Raw genomic sequence first — 15,199 nt, 5'->3', positions numbered from 1 at the left:
GCAGTGTCCAAGGCCAGGTTGGACACTGGGGCTTGGAGCAGCCTGGAATAGTGGAAGGTGTCCCTGCCCATGGCAGAGATTTAAAACCAGATTAACCTTTCAGTTCCTTTCCACAATTTCCATGGAATGCAAATGTCCTGATGAGAATCTAAAGCCTCTGAAGACAGCAGTGGCAGGAGGTGGTTCCAGCTCCCATGTCCAAGGATGTGCACCCCAGCTGACAGCACTCCTGGGAAATCCCGGGTGAGCATAGCTGGATCTATGTTCCCATCTCAAGCACGGGATCACAGCACAATCTGGGACTTGCAGGGAACCCCGAGAGCAGCTGGAGCTGAGGCTGTGCCCCTGCACGTTCCCAGGCCTGGCTGCAGCTGCAGTCCCACCTCCTGGCTGGGTGTGGGCACGTTGTGCCACCGGGAATCTTGGCTGCCTGCTCCGGCCCTGGCACTCGCAGGTCTGCAGCCTCAGGGGAGGCGTCTGGCAGCTCCTCGCTCTGCTGTAGGTGAGTGCAGAGGGAAAAAACACCCTCCAAAAACCAAACCACGCTGGGTTCCAGGGAGAGAACAGAGCCCTGGTAATTGGCTGCCCTGGGGTCAGCCCAAGTTCACCTGGAGGAGGTTGTGCTGCAAAGCTCTCTCAAGGTCTCCCATGTTTGATTCATAGCATCAAACACCACCCAGAGCTGCTGGGCCAAGACAAGCTTGGAATTCACCTGAGGAGCAGCTTTCACCCCAGTCTGAGTTTAACTGAACTAGTCCAAGGTCTTAAATTGAAAGAAACTTAGATTGGATTTATGGAAGAAATTCTTCCCTGTGAAGGTGGTGAGGGCCCTGGCTGACCCATCCCTGGAAGTGTCCAAGGTCAGGTTGGACAGGGCTCAGAGCAGCCTGGGATACTGTGGGGTGTCCCTGCCTATGGAACTGGATCATCTTCAAGGTCCCTTCCAGCCCAAACCACTCAAGGAATCTATCTCACCCCAAACCTGTTTGCAGAACTTGGTTCATCAATGGCTTCTCCTTTCCCAAGGGTTCACTGATAACAGCAGTGTCTCAGTGAAGTTCTGTGCAGCAATCACGCATTATTTCTCTTTCCTAGAAACCAGTCCAGTGGAAAAGGGAGCTGTTCCCAGTTCCTTCCTGTGGCTGGGGACACTCAGCTGCACACACACACTCTCACACACAAAGGGAAGCTCGGCAATTTAAGCTGAAAATACAAAACTACACTGGCTGTTACAAGTTAATTGAAGTGGTGCTGGAAGCAAGACTCTTTTCAGACACAAGAACAATCATTTTTAAAGGTCAGCACTAAAGCAAAACCAACTGGCTTTTCTTGGCAGAACAAACATATGATCTGAGGTTCAGATAATTATATTGCTCTGCACAGGAGAGAATAAATGCCTTCATCAGAAAGGAAAAATCCTTTAATGCAGAACATCAGAATAATTTGTGGACCCATTTTTGCAGGAGATCAGAGACTGGATAATTGGAGCTATGCAAATTAATGGCCTAACCTGAGGATCCTTATTCAAGTGTGTAGAACAGGGCAGGCATGAGTATTCATTAAAGTCACGGGGCTGCTCGAGCTTGAGAGGGCAAGTTCAAGGACCGGCTTTCTGGGAGGAAGGAAAATTAAATGTCATGCTTCGGGACATCAAACTGATTGCTGGAAGGATCCAGGAAGGGCACGGCTTTCACTTTGATGTGGAGTAATGGACATCATGTTTGAGAGCTGCAGTATGTGGCTCTTTCCCCTGGACCTTTGAAGTCTCAGGTTTGGTCACCCAGAGAGACAGGAAAATAAAATATACATCAACCCCAGAACTTCCAGCTGTCTGGAGCTAACTCAGTCCAGGGAGAGCATCAGCTTTCTGTATTATTTCTGTAAAATATCACAAACATGAAAGGGAAGAACAATTTCTTTTTCTGCTGGACAAGGACTGATCTCTGAAGGGCCACGTTCACATCCAGAGTGATCATGATTGACTTAATTAGGGCCATTAAAGAAGTTTGCTTCTTGCAGCCCTCTCACCAAACCATCACACCAATTCCAATCCTCATTCCTCTGCCTTAGGATCACCCTCCAAAGCAGCCACTTATCAGCCAGATGGATTTTCTTCGGCAAAAAGAAGCCTGATGCACTTCAGCACTGCTTGCTTTTGAAAAACACCCAAGACTTTAATTTCCTGCCTTCCAAAGAATAGCTCAATCCCAGTGATTAAGCTTTAGTATCCACCTCCAGAAACACAATCTCCGACACGCCACTGTGGACAACTCCAACAAAACATGAGGCAATTTAACTCACACACATGCTCAGCAGCTGAAATGCCTTTCCCCTCCTTTCTCCTGCTTCCATGCCCATGGCAGTGGACTTTTTTTTCCCTGCTTCTCCTATGCAGGTTCATTAAAGCAGACCTAGGACTAGTTTTAGGACTAGTACAGAGGTCTTACCTTTATGCTTTGCACCTAAATTAGTGCCAGTGAATGCCTGATTTTATTGTGTTTTTCCTTCTCCATTCACCCAGCATAAATGCAGAGATGGAAGGGAAAAGTCATGGGAAGGGAATCTTATCTTGGATAAATGCTGTGATTTTTTTACAGGTGAACTACCTGGAGCATTCTGCACCTCATCACTCTGTGCAGTGCTGGATAAAAGCAGTGTGATACTCCACCTCTTATTTTAAGCCACTTTTTTAGTTTTTCAAACCCTGCCTCCAAGGAAAATAAATCCTGATACTGGAACAGCATCTTTTCCAAGCAGCACAGCTCTCAAATTGGCACTCTTACTGCAACCTGCAATTTTGAGTGAATTTCAGAGGCACAGATCTGAGTCAAATATAGATCCTCTGGTAGGAAATGTTATTTATTGTATGTTCAGAGTCTTGCATGTGATTGATTGGGCAGCTTCAATACCGGAAGAGGAGGACGAGGGAAGAAAGAGAAGGAATGAATAATCCCCTCAAGCAGGGCCAGGCTTCCTTGTTTTGGGGTTAAGTGTATTAGAAGCTCAAGTTTCAACTGCTCTGACCCTGAGCCAGGGGACTTTTCCTTGCATCCTTGGCAAAAGCCAAAATCTTTTAATCTGGCCTGAACTGACTGTGCTAGAAATGCAGCTCTGATGAAATTCTGGGGTTCAACATTAACAACAAACAGGGACTTTAAAGATCTGATTTGCAAAACTTGAGCCATTTCCTGGGTTTTTTCAGAGCTGACAGCACACGCTTCCACCCTGCCTGCAGCCAGGAACTGAGGAACAAAGTCACACCGAACATGCCACTATTACTACACCACCAGGGCCTGAAAATAAACCCGATTCACAGCACTGAGCTGAGTGATGCAAGAAGTGTAGGTTAAAAATGGAATAAAAGCAGAAGTGAAAGGGAAATAACATCATGAGTCGCTCTTATTTGGGCGTTGTGGATTCCCCCCCCGCTCCCTTTTCCTTTTCCCAGGGAACACATCACGTTGAAGACTGTTCATTCACAAAGTAAGAGCCTGACATTTGGGGAAGAAGGCGGACCTTGAAATCAATCCTCATCACCCAGCATAGGGCTTGAGGAGCTGCATGGAAAATCAACTTTCAGCTGTTGCTAAGGGCACTGAAGAAAGAGGCAGAAAGGATTTTGGAGAAGAAAAGTTGGCTATCAGGGTACAGGAAGAACAATTAAGTTTTTTGCTTTTAATCTTGGTGGGGAGATCACAGAATCCCAGGATGGTTTGGGTTGGGAGGTACCTTAAAGCCCATCCTGTTCCACCCCTGCCATGGGCAGGGACACCTTGCACTATCCCACGCTGCTCCATCCTGGCTGTGAACACTTCCAGGGATGGGGATAAACACCTATTTTGCACTTGTGCTTTCCACCAGACAAATGCAGGACTGCACTCATCATCTCCCTCCACACGTAAGAAAACACTCTTTGGTCTCTTTGAGATGAGTTGAAATCACCAGCTCACCTTGCTTTTCCTAACCTGCAGGCACAGAGTCCTGTGTGACAGGAGCAGGGGAGGCTGGCAGGGAGCACAGAGTGGATAACTGATGGCATGTGATTATGGAGGGACTGGAGAAGGTGGAGGAAACACAGCCAGCATTGCATTTGCACTCTGTCCTTCAGGAGCACTGGCTCTCCCCGCCTTGCCTCTAAATCAGCTCTGTCACAGCCTGGGACTTGCTCTGTCTGCCTGCAGACACAGCTCCAGGCTGTGCTGCTGCTGGTGTGTGCAGCATTGTGGTAGTTTTGCTCTGGGGAAGGGACAAGCAGGATAACAGGGGTGACTCAGTCTGCTCCTTGAGGAAGGCAGGATGTTATGGAGTACCCAAATGGGGATGAGATGCAGAGCCCACGCTTATGGATTTGCAGGGACAGGGAATCATAGAATCATCATCATGAAATGGTTTGGGTTGGAAAAGACCTTAAAGTCCATCTCGTGGGCAGGGCAGGGGCACCTTCCACTATCCGAGGGTGCTCCAAGCCCTGTCCAACCTGGCCTTGGACACTTCCAGGGATGGGGCTGCCACAGCTGTTCTGGGCAAACTTATCAACCTCACAGGGAAGGATTTCTTTCCAATATCCCATCTAATCCTACTCCCAGCCTAAATCCCATTCCCCCTTTTCCACGCCCTTGCAGAACAGCTCAATGTAAAACAACCCAGTCACCACAGCACCCCTGCAGCCCCCAGCCCCCCAGAAGCTCACCTGTTGTGAACCTTGGCTTAGTGGGTGGCTCCTGCACGGACATGGGGAAGGTGGCCGAGGCAGGGGAGGACTGTGCCCGGGACAGGGGCCGGTGTCCCCCGAAGGACACGGGCATGCCAGCCGCCTCCAGCGACGCCTGGTAGTTCCTCAGCTGGTGAATCCGCTGCTGCTCCAGGAGCAGGGCTTGCTGTGGGCAAGAGAAGCAGGCAGTTGCTGAAAGGGCCTTCCCAAAAGAGTTTTTGAAGGCTCTCAGGCTTGGACTCTTCCCTTGCACGCAGCAAAGGAAGGTAAGATGTTTGTAGGACCAAGTCAGGCAGGTACAGCACATGGAGCCCCAGTCCCGAGCCTGGTGCACACTGACAGGGTCACTGGCAGAGGCAGCTCCAGCCTCCCCCACAACTCCCTCATCTTCCTCCCTCCTTGTGCTCCCACCCCACTGCACTGGGACATTTAACAGTGAATCAGTCCAGGCCATGGAATGAGTCACACAACTGGATCCCAGGCTGGAGAGGAAGCTCCTAACTGAGCTGGTTCTCTGTGCATCCACACCATCACCTGGACAGGCTCCTGGTCAGAAGGGATGGCTGGCCCATCCCATTCCCTGTACTTATTCCCTCCTGCTTTGAGGCAAAACAGTTGCAAAGGAGACTACTTTAAACACTCCTGAGGTGTGACCACAGATTCAGGATTAAGGTGGAGAGCCTTCACTTTCAGAAGAATGGTATCACTGATAATGGTCCATCATCAGCAACACAGAATTAGAGAATCCCAGGATGGTTTGGGCATTAAAGCTCATCCCTGCCACAGGCAGGGACACCTTCCCCTATGTCAGGTTGCCCCAAGCCTCATCCAGCCTGGCTTCGGACACTTCCAGGGATGACGTGAGCACAACTTTCCTGGGCAAATGTAGCTCCTGGGCAACAACCCAATAACACTCCCGAAATGGATCAGCTCCATGTCAGGAAAGTTATTGGGTTACACTGTGCTCCCTTGCTACTGGATTTATCACCTGCAATCCACAAGCCTCAGGTGCTTTCCCTCAAAAGTGAGCCTGGCTGGAGGCTCCAGGATCTCTAATTGTGAAGCAAGAACACCCTCCACTTGTCCCCTGTTCCCTTACATGCAGTCTTTCTCTGGAGAAATCAGTTTTAAACCACTAAACCAAAACACAGTGTGCTGCTGGTGGCTAGAATCATTGTGGTGCTCTGGTGCTCAGAATCATTAGGATACACTTAATCTTCCCAAACAAACAGCCATGGAAGTGTCTCAGTAAACAGAGACTGTGTTCCATGCAGGTGATCCAGACTCTCCTCCCTGGGGTTTGTCAGCTGGCAGGTGACTCCAGGGAAGGGATCACCCAATTTTACATCGGGTTCCCGTAACCAGCCAACCCTTGGGAGCTGGTTCCCCTCAGAGTCTCCCCCTCGGAGCAGCACAAGCCCAAATCCAAGTTTTACAACAACCCAAGCGCCAGACCTGGCGGAAGAGCAGCTCCTGCTCCGCCTGCCTCTGCCCGGCCTCCAGCTCCTGCTGCGGCTCTGCCTCCTCCTCGTCGCTCTCGATGGGCTCCTGCTTGACCTGCACCACGCTGGCCAGCCCCGGGGGCTCCTTCTGGCCCGCGGCCCTGTCGCCATAGGGCTCCTCCAGCAGGGCCTGGTGCTCCCGCAGCTCCTCCTCCGTCTCCTCGGGGTGGCTCTCGTGCTGCCGCGCTGGCTCGGTGGGTTTGGAGATGATCTGAAAGAGCCCCAAACGCATCAATGAACTGCACCCCGCCTCTCCAGGCTGGCGGGAAAGAGCAGTTCTGAGTTATTCCAGCTCACAATCCAGGCCCCAAACAATCTCAGAGGAAGGTCAGGGCAACCTTGGCATTAAGGACTCCAAAGTCCTGGGTCCCAAGTAATGATGCCTCATTTTTTTCCACTTCATCTTCCCTCGGAAGGAATAAGAGCCTCTTGTTCCTGCACGCCTCCAGATGCTACTCCATTCACAAACCCACAGAGCAACCATCAAGATGTCTGGCAATTAAATTCTGAAAGAATACCGGGGACACAAACTCTCCACCAGGGTTTTTGCTGCCTGTTTGCTCAACATCACCTTGAATCACTCCCTGAATTTCATCTGTGAGGCTGAAGTAATGATTACTTGAAAATCTGCGCTCTTATGGAGCTGGTTAAGAGGAAACTCAGGACATGCAGCTGAGAGCAAACCTCAAGAGCAGCACTGTTCTAACCTGACCTTCCTAACCAGACACAGTCAACATCTCAGAGAGCAGCTCCTATAAACCAAAAGGAACAATTTAATTTTCACTGTAATTCACTCAGACTTTTTGTATGTTCTTTGGCAAGATAAAATTCACCGTTCTCTGTCTCAGACTGCTTATGATTTTTATTTGGGATAAAAAAAAACCCAACCCAAATGTGACCTGTTTTTAACTCCCTCATAGGAAAACCAATCCATTTCCTCCCTTTCAAAGAGCTCAGGCTGTCCCTGTTTCACAGGCTTATAAAGAAACTGCTGCACTTTGAAAGTTGTCAGGGTAAGGTTTAATGAGGATTAGGTCATTGGTATGGAAAACAATATTGATTTTAAATCTAATAAAGCTAAATCAAAACATGGTTATTGAACACATGCAGAAGGAGGGGCTATTTGTCAGTAACTTGCTCTTTGAAGAACAGGGGCTCCAACCTCGAATTAAGCCTTTTTCCCCCCAAAAGCAGGAAGGAAGGCTCTGCCATATAACCTAAGCAAGGCAGAGAGGCAGAAATGGAGCTGAATCTGGCAGGGCACATGAAGCAAGAAAAGAGGAGGGCTAAGGAGATCCTGGTGCCACTGCTGAATGAGGGAAGGCACCCAGTGCACATGAGATAGAATTAATGCTATTAATAAGAATTAATGTCTTATGTAAGACAATCCTTCAGGAATCCCAGGACTGACACCAGAGGAAAAGTCTTGACAAGGAAAACTTCCCTTGGTACAGGAATTACCAAGTTTAAGCAACACTTAGAAGACCTGGACATCATTAAGTCCATGGGACCCTCATGGGTTACACTCAGAGATGATTGGACAAGAGGCCAGGGGCACAAATTAAAATCCACAAAATTCCTTCTGAACACAATAAAACTTGGGTGTTTTGGTTTTGGTTTGGTTTTTTTTCTTTTTCCTGTGAGGGTGGTCAGACACTTTAACAGGTTGTTCAGAGAAGTTCTGGAGCATCCATCCTTGGGAGATCCTTGAGCAACCTGCTCGAGGAGGGACATTGCCCTCTGTGACCTCAGGAGGTCCCTGCAAAGATTCAGGGCTCAAAACCCCGCAAGGATTTTTGTCAGGTTGCCCCTGCCCCCCTAGTTTCATTCCTTATAACACACACTGAATAACCAAACCACATTCTCTAAAAATTCTTCCACCATTTTTCTTTAAGCCTTCTTAGTGATGAATATTATCTGTTTTGAAGATAATTTAATCATCATAAACCATCTGCTGCTTGTTTTTTGTTTTCTTTTCCCTCTTTGGATCAAAGGTCTCAAGCTTTTGAACTTAATACCTTTTGAACTTCTGAACTGCACGAGGTAATTGCTGAGAAAAATACAGTGCCATTGTCATACCTAATGGGAACAAGAGGCAGTGTAATTCCCTGGAAGTTTTAAATTATTCCTACTCCTTAAAAATATAAGAATGAAATGACAACCACGGTGAAGGTTGAGAAGACCAAGTGGTCGATGACAAGGACATTTCAGACATTCTGTCTGCAAAGGGAATGTCCTGGTCTGTCACCAGTTCCAGCTGCTGCAACTCTGCTCTTAAAGGAAGATTTTGCAGAGAAGACACTTTGTCACCAACACATTCCACGTAACACATCGAGTATCTGCATCCCAGGCCCATTCGAACTCCCTAAAACATCTTCCATTTGTGCAATTTTACAAGCATGTACTCATGCAATTTAAAATTGGAGGGAATAAAAGTGCGAGGGGCTGGCTGTAAAGGTAGCACTGAGAATGCCTGTAAATATATCTGAAACAGTAAGCACAAAGCACCATAAATAACCCCTCCATCCCTTAATTAGCTCTCTGGCTTCCTCTGCCACGAGGTTACTCCTCTGTTTTCATACCCAGTGGCCTGTGGCTGTCACAAACTGCCACCATAAACCTCTGGTTAAGGCACTGTCTCTCCAGCCTTGGGGAGATAACGACTTCACTCTGGAATAAATTACAGCTCTCTAGTCACAAGCATTTTTAAAAGGCTCCATGCAGTTGGCAAGATTTCTCCTCCACAGCTTTGATATACAAGGAACAGAAATTAAAAAAACAACAACAACAACAAATCCCACACAGCCAGGTCATAAATACAGGGAAAACCAAAGGGTTCATTATTTTTGTGTCGAATGTTTCATGAGAGGAAAAAAGCTGCATTTTTCTCTAGTGACATTTCAGCTGGCATTGGATTTGTCCAGCAGATGTGATAAATAGAACCACAGAATCATTAAGGTTGGAAAAGACCTCCAAGACCATCAAATCCAACCTCTGAGCATCACCATGCCCATCAATCCATACCATCTTTTTCAGAACACCTTTCTCCATAGTGGCAAGTTCCTGGGAGACAAGAGACCTTGAAGGTCCTTACAGCAGGTCAGAGACATCTATTTAGACATCAGAGATCAATGAGGAGTCCCCAGCAGGAAAACCATAGAATCCCAGAATGGTTTGGGCTGGATGGGACCCCATCAGTGGAGTGGCACAGGAGGAAGGCCAGAGGAAGAGCAGAGTCGGAAAGCAAAGGAGGATGTCAGCTCAGCCCTGACCATGCCATGACGTGCAGAAGCCAGCACAACCCTCCCTTTCCTCCCTCTGGAGGTGAAGGATGAACTCAAGGAAGAAACAGAACAACTCTGGACAGCTGGAGACACAGCTTTGATGAAAATGACGAAAAAACAGAAAAAAAAAATAAAGGATGATAAAGGCTGAACTCATTCAACTCGATGTGGCTCTTCCCATGTTCCCTTTGGGTTCTGATTTTTAACTTTTATAGACCAAGGAGAAACAAGAGATGCTACGGGATGATGGGGAGAGGCTGACTTGGGCACCAGCCATGTAGGGAGCTGGCAGAGCCTCCTGCAGCAGCCAAAGCCTACAGAAATTTCTTGATCTGTTTTTTTTTTTTCCCTTTAAGTGATGTGACACCAGGAGAAAAACAACTGTCTGAGGCAACCTCAGTCCTACAGCTGGAAGGACCAGGAGACTGTGCAGCTTCTGTGCCTGGAGGAGAGGGAACAACCCACCTGGCAAAGCTGGATGGAGCTTGCAGCAAAACTTCCTCTGATGTTACAAATCACAGAAACCCTAAGGCTGGAAAAGCCCTCTCAGATCATGGAGTCCAACTCTGTTCCCCCAGCACTGCCAATCCCACCCCAAACCCTGTTTGTCAGGTGTCACACCCACAGGTTGTCTGAACACTTCCAGGCATGGTGACTCCTCCACTGCCTGGGCAGCCTGTGCCAGTGCCTGAGCACCCTTTCAGTGCCAAATTTTTTTCTGATCTTTTCCAACCTAAACCTCCCCTGGCACTTCCCTTTGAACATTAAACATGCAAAAAAGGTGGGAAACAGAAGCACAGGCTGATGGTGGAATATCAGCTCAACGAGAATCACAGAATGGTTTGGGTTAGAAGGGTTCTTAAAGCTCATCCTATTGCACCTGTGCCAGGGGCAGGGCTACCTTCCACTATCCCAGGCTGTTCCAAGCCCCATCCAGGCTTTGGACACTTCCAGGGATCCAGGGGCAGCCACAACTACTCTGATGATTATTGTTACTATTTTTACGTAAAACTACACATTTTTCCTTAGTTGCCTTCCTGGAAACTGCAAGACTTGTTTGGCTGCAGTCCCCTCAAAAATTTCATCTGCTGCAGACACCTAACAGGGAACGTTTAGGGCCAAAATATCAAAGTTTGGAAAAATCACATGGAATTAAGAAAAGCCTGATTTACGAGTATATAAATATATAAAATACTTCAGAAGTATTATTTATGGGAAATCCACAAATAAAAAAATTAACAGGCAGTGCTATCGGTCCTGTTAATAATTAAATAATATTTTATTTTATTTTTAGTCCTGCCTTTAACTCTCCTACACACACAAGGGTCCTAAAATATCCTCACATCTGGGAAAAGTCTTTTCCCATGTCAGCACTTGGATGCTATCCCATGGGATAAATCTGCCACACGCATGCAGCGCTAGCACCAAAGTGATTTTAACTCGTGACTCCTATAAATCAAACACAGGGAAATCAGTTTAATTAAACCCTCTCTGACTGAATTTGCTGTGGAGAGTGACGGACAAAGCTGGAATTCAGAGTGCTCCAGTGGCTCTCCAGCTCCTGGGAGGTCCAGGATAAAGTCTGAATGAGCTCAGTGGGTACGTCACAGCCAAAGCTTTGGAAAAGCTTTAAAAATCTTCCTGCAAAAAATCCCTCCAGCTGACATTTCCCCAAACAAAGAACCCCAACTTGCTGCCCCACACCCCATGGCCCTGGTCCCGAGGAGTGTTTGGACGGGGGAGGAAATGGGATCCCTGTGGAGCAGCAGCTCCCCAGGGCCCCGTGTGCAGGGCTGAGCTGGGGCCAGGGCTGGCACCCGTGGTGGCAGCGCTCCAGGAGGACAGCATTGACGTCAGTGACTTGTGTAATCATCCTGCCTCAGCCTCGGCCCGTAGACACGGGTTTGGGGGTGGTGTGTGTGTGAGGAGAGGTTGTGGCTTCTTTCACTCCTTGATCCAGCCCTCGGTAGTTGTGTTTTCTCACAGGACTGGAACGGTGGAAATACTTGGAGGAACCTCTGCTGTCAATGAAACAGCAGTGATCTGAACAGCCGCCTGCCCCGGGCTCATCCTGAACTCCAGACCTGCTGCTGGAATTACTGCTGTCCTAAGGAAAGCCTCCACTGGAACTTCTTGAGAGGAGTGTTCAGAAAGCCTCCAATCTCAAACAGTACCAATCCCAGAATGGTTTGGGTGGGAAGGATCCACCACTGCATCGTAGAGATGATGCAGTGCCATCCCCTGCACAGGCAGGGACACCTTCCACTGTCCCAGACAGGCTCCAAGCCTTGTCCAGCCTGGCCTTGGACACTGCCAGGGATCCAGGGGCAGCCACAGCTGCTCTGGGCACCCTGTGCCAGGGCCTGCCCACCCTCCCAGGGAACAATTCCTCTCCAATATCCCATCCATCCCTGCCCTCTGGCAGTGGGAAGCCATTCCCTCTGTCCTGTCACTCCAGGGCTTTGTCCCAAATCCCTCTGCCGCTCTTCTGGAGCCGCTTTAGGCCCTGGCAGGGGCTCTGAGGTCTCCCTGGAGCTTTCTCTTCTCCAGGTGAACACTCCTAAGTCTCAGCCTTTCAGCAAAGGTTTCAGTAAATCTGAATAACTTCCATCACCAATACGTGCAGGTGTTATCATGCCTGAGAGAGGTCCAAGGATGAGAGACCCAGGGATGTTGGAGGTAGAGCCCACAAACACTCCTGCACTAGAGACTCTGAAATCGCATGCTTCAAGCTGCTGTGGAGGAAAAAAGGCATTGAAAGCTTTGTGCCTACCTTGTTGATGTGCAGCTGCTGCTGCTGGAATTGCTGTTTGTGTTTCTCCAGGAACTGCTGGTGCTGCTGCTGGATCACCAGCTGCTGGAGGGCCTGGGCGTTCTGGGGCAGGGGAGCAGACTGGGTGCGCCCGAGCGGGCGGTGCTGCCGCAGCTTGTGGATCGAAGGGGAGACCCTCTCTCCACCCACCAGGGGCTGTGCATGCAGGGGCAGTCCTGAAAGATACCAGTCTGAAGATAATATGGAGGAAAAAACAGCAGAGGAGAAACAAAAGGAAGAAGAAAGGAAGGGAGAAAACGGCTGTTGAGTAACGCTGACGATGACAGTGAAACCATGTCAAACCCAGCCACCTTGCTGGAAGTGCCTTGAGAGAGAGCAGATCAATTAATCACGACTGCACAGAGCAATGCTTTGCTTGTTTTGTGCCTGCTTGGTGACTCAGAGACCCTCTGGAAACATCTTATTTTTTGAAACCAGCAACACCTTACTGACCCTTCTGTTGCTACATGAGACCACAGTGGTCAGGAAAAGTTTAAACCTCACAGCTCACCCTGGTTTAGGGACTGATGCCAGGTTCAATTCAAACTGGGCTAGGGCTGCAGTCACTTTTGGGCAAGAAGCCCTCTGCTCTCCTCAGGCTTTGGTTTAGGAGAGGGAGAAGCCGCCCAGAAGTCTGCAGCCAGCTGGATGCTGAGGATTGGAAACACCTTGGCATTTGTGTCCCAGGATGTGACCTCCTTTCCCACCAATTCACAGAACTGCCCTACATGGAAGGAGCTGACTCATGTGAAAGCCTCTTTTCTCAGAAGACTTGCAGAGTTTCTCCCACTCTCTGCTTTTTCTGAAAGGCATCATGTGAAAGGGTATTTGATTTTATAAATGCATATCTCTGCAGATGTCGGTGTGTACACAGAGGTCTGCGTATGAATACATGGATAATTGGGAAAGATGTGTTCCTTTTCCCTGACAGCACAGCTTCTCCTCCCAAAAGTTCAAATCAGACAGCAGAGCTTGCACAGGATATTTTGGAAGACTACCTTCCTCCAAGGCAACAGCCAAGGTGCTTCTGGGAAAGCTTTCCAGGAGACACCATGTTCACAGAATTCTGGAACAGCTGGGCTTGAGAGGGACCTTAAAACTCATCTCATTCCACCCCCTGCCATGGACAGGGACACCTTCCATCATTTCAGGTTGCTCCAAGCCCTGAGTATGTTCCATCAGGAATAATGAACATCAGGACATGAAGGATACTACCCGGAGTAACCATTCCCAAAAGGAATGGCACAGCTAAGGAATTCTAGTCTAGCTTCCCAAACTGGCAATGTCTACCTTCCAGCACAGAGAGAGCCATCACGGCTGGATAATTCTGCACCTGTGAGGGGGACTATCTCCAGAGCTCAAGGCTCTCCAGCAGAATCCTAATAAACTCCACACTTTTGTTTCCAGGAGTTTCCAAATGTTAGCTGCAGCTTGGCAGCATGTGCACTCAAGGCTTTGGGGACCACGTGTGAGCCCGCTGCCTCTCAGCTCTGCCTCTGGAACATTTCTCCTTCTTTCTGTGTCCTGACTCCTTCTCCTGAGTGTTGGGTTTAACACGTTGTACTCGCTCAGGAAGCACTGCATGGAGCAGGTGGAGTAGAAGGAATTTGTTTGGAAGCAAACACAGTGTGCTGGAAACAGCAAGAAGCAAGCACCACACTTCTCTGCATCAGCCTCTCCATATCTACCTGCTCCCAAGCTTATCCCAACCTTGTGGATAATCCCAGGGTCTGGATGTACAACAAGCCATGGGTTGCAATGCTGCAGGGGCTGACACCTCCCAAGAATTTCCACTAGAAATGGAAGGAAGGGAAGGAAAACCAACACGTCAGCAACTGAGGCAGAACATCCTTTGTCCCAGCACCACACATAGGAAACCAGGAACGCATCTTAGTGGGAATTATTGCTTTGAATCCAGCCTATTTATAGCCACAGGCCTTCCCACAGGTAGTTCATTCTGAAAACCCAGCACCAGGAGTGACTCATGGCAATTAACATCCTGGAAAGGGAATGCACACAAATAAATACAATCTGTTGGGAGGCAGCTGATTTTGCCACGGTTTTGCTATTTATATTAATGATGGAAAGGAAGTGTTTTAACCTGTGATTTTCTCAGTGCGTGCCTTTCATACTTTCATAGAATAGAAACCATCCATGGAAAACAGGAATCGTTAAGATGCAATGTTTTTGCGCTCGCTTTGATCCAAACTGGTCAGAACTCTTAACAAATAGAGTTTTCAGCTTTTACCAACCAACTTTTGCTATCCTGATGGAATAATAGCATTTATTTTTATCTCACTAAAATGAGGTGGGAGATCCGACTTTGGAAAAGTCACCACTAATCAATGAATCAACAAACAAAGGTTTTGTGTTCTACCTGCGGGGTGTAGAGGTGATGCAGGACCTAGAGGCTGCCTTGAAAACAACCCAACAGATTCCTGCTGGGTTCCTCTCTTTTCCAGGTGCCCAAGTGCTGCCCCCGGAGCGCTCACCTGTGACCAGGGGCGTTTGTGCAGTTGGCTGTTCCAGTAGGACCATGTGCTGCAGGAGAGGGTTGTGTGCAGTTCCCCCATCCCTCTCCAACGTTGTAGTGCTCAGGTAGGGAGTGAGGTGAGTGCCAGGGAATAAGGAGATCCGCTGCTGTAAGGCTGGGATTGCGAGCCTCTCCGCGTCCTGCTGCGCTTGTCCCGCCTGCAAACGACCCACGGCACACGTGGTTAAGAGATATCCCAGAGGCTGATCCCAACCCCGCTCACATCCAGAGGCTGATCCCAACCCCACTGACATCCAGAGGCTGATCCCAACCCCACTGACATCCAGAGGCTGATCCCAACCCCGCTGACATCCAGAGGCTGATGCCAACCCCGCTGACATCCAGAGGCTGATCCCA

The 15,199-nt window shown here is 48.7% G+C and overlaps 1 protein-coding gene across 8 annotated transcripts in view; it reads right to left on the bottom strand.

The window, feature by feature from the left end:
• The window catches only part of HDAC4 (histone deacetylase 4), a 174,134-nt gene that overhangs the window by 28,969 nt on the left and 129,966 nt on the right, over window positions 1-15,199 (bottom strand). For 6 of the 8 annotated variants that reach the window (XM_063399986.1, XM_063399982.1, XM_063399983.1 and 3 more), the window contains 4 exons: window positions 14,802-15,000; window positions 12,271-12,500; window positions 6,167-6,424; window positions 4,691-4,877 (listed from right to left, as the gene is read on the bottom strand). In XM_063399986.1, coding sequence (XP_063256056.1) covers window positions 4,691-4,877; window positions 6,167-6,424; window positions 12,271-12,500; window positions 14,802-15,000 — 874 coding nt within the window. The remainder of the gene's footprint in view (window positions 1-4,690; window positions 4,878-6,166; window positions 6,425-12,270; window positions 12,501-14,801; window positions 15,001-15,199) is intronic. The other 2 variants (XM_063399989.1, XM_063399987.1) reach the window with 1 other exon arrangement.

This window comes from Prinia subflava, chromosome 6 (genome assembly GCF_021018805.1).
Source record: "Prinia subflava isolate CZ2003 ecotype Zambia chromosome 6, Cam_Psub_1.2, whole genome shotgun sequence".
NCBI classification, from domain to species: domain Eukaryota; kingdom Metazoa; phylum Chordata; class Aves; order Passeriformes; family Cisticolidae; genus Prinia; species Prinia subflava.
Note: the sequence above shows the minus strand (reverse complement) of the source record. Positions and strands in the feature narration are given on the sequence as shown.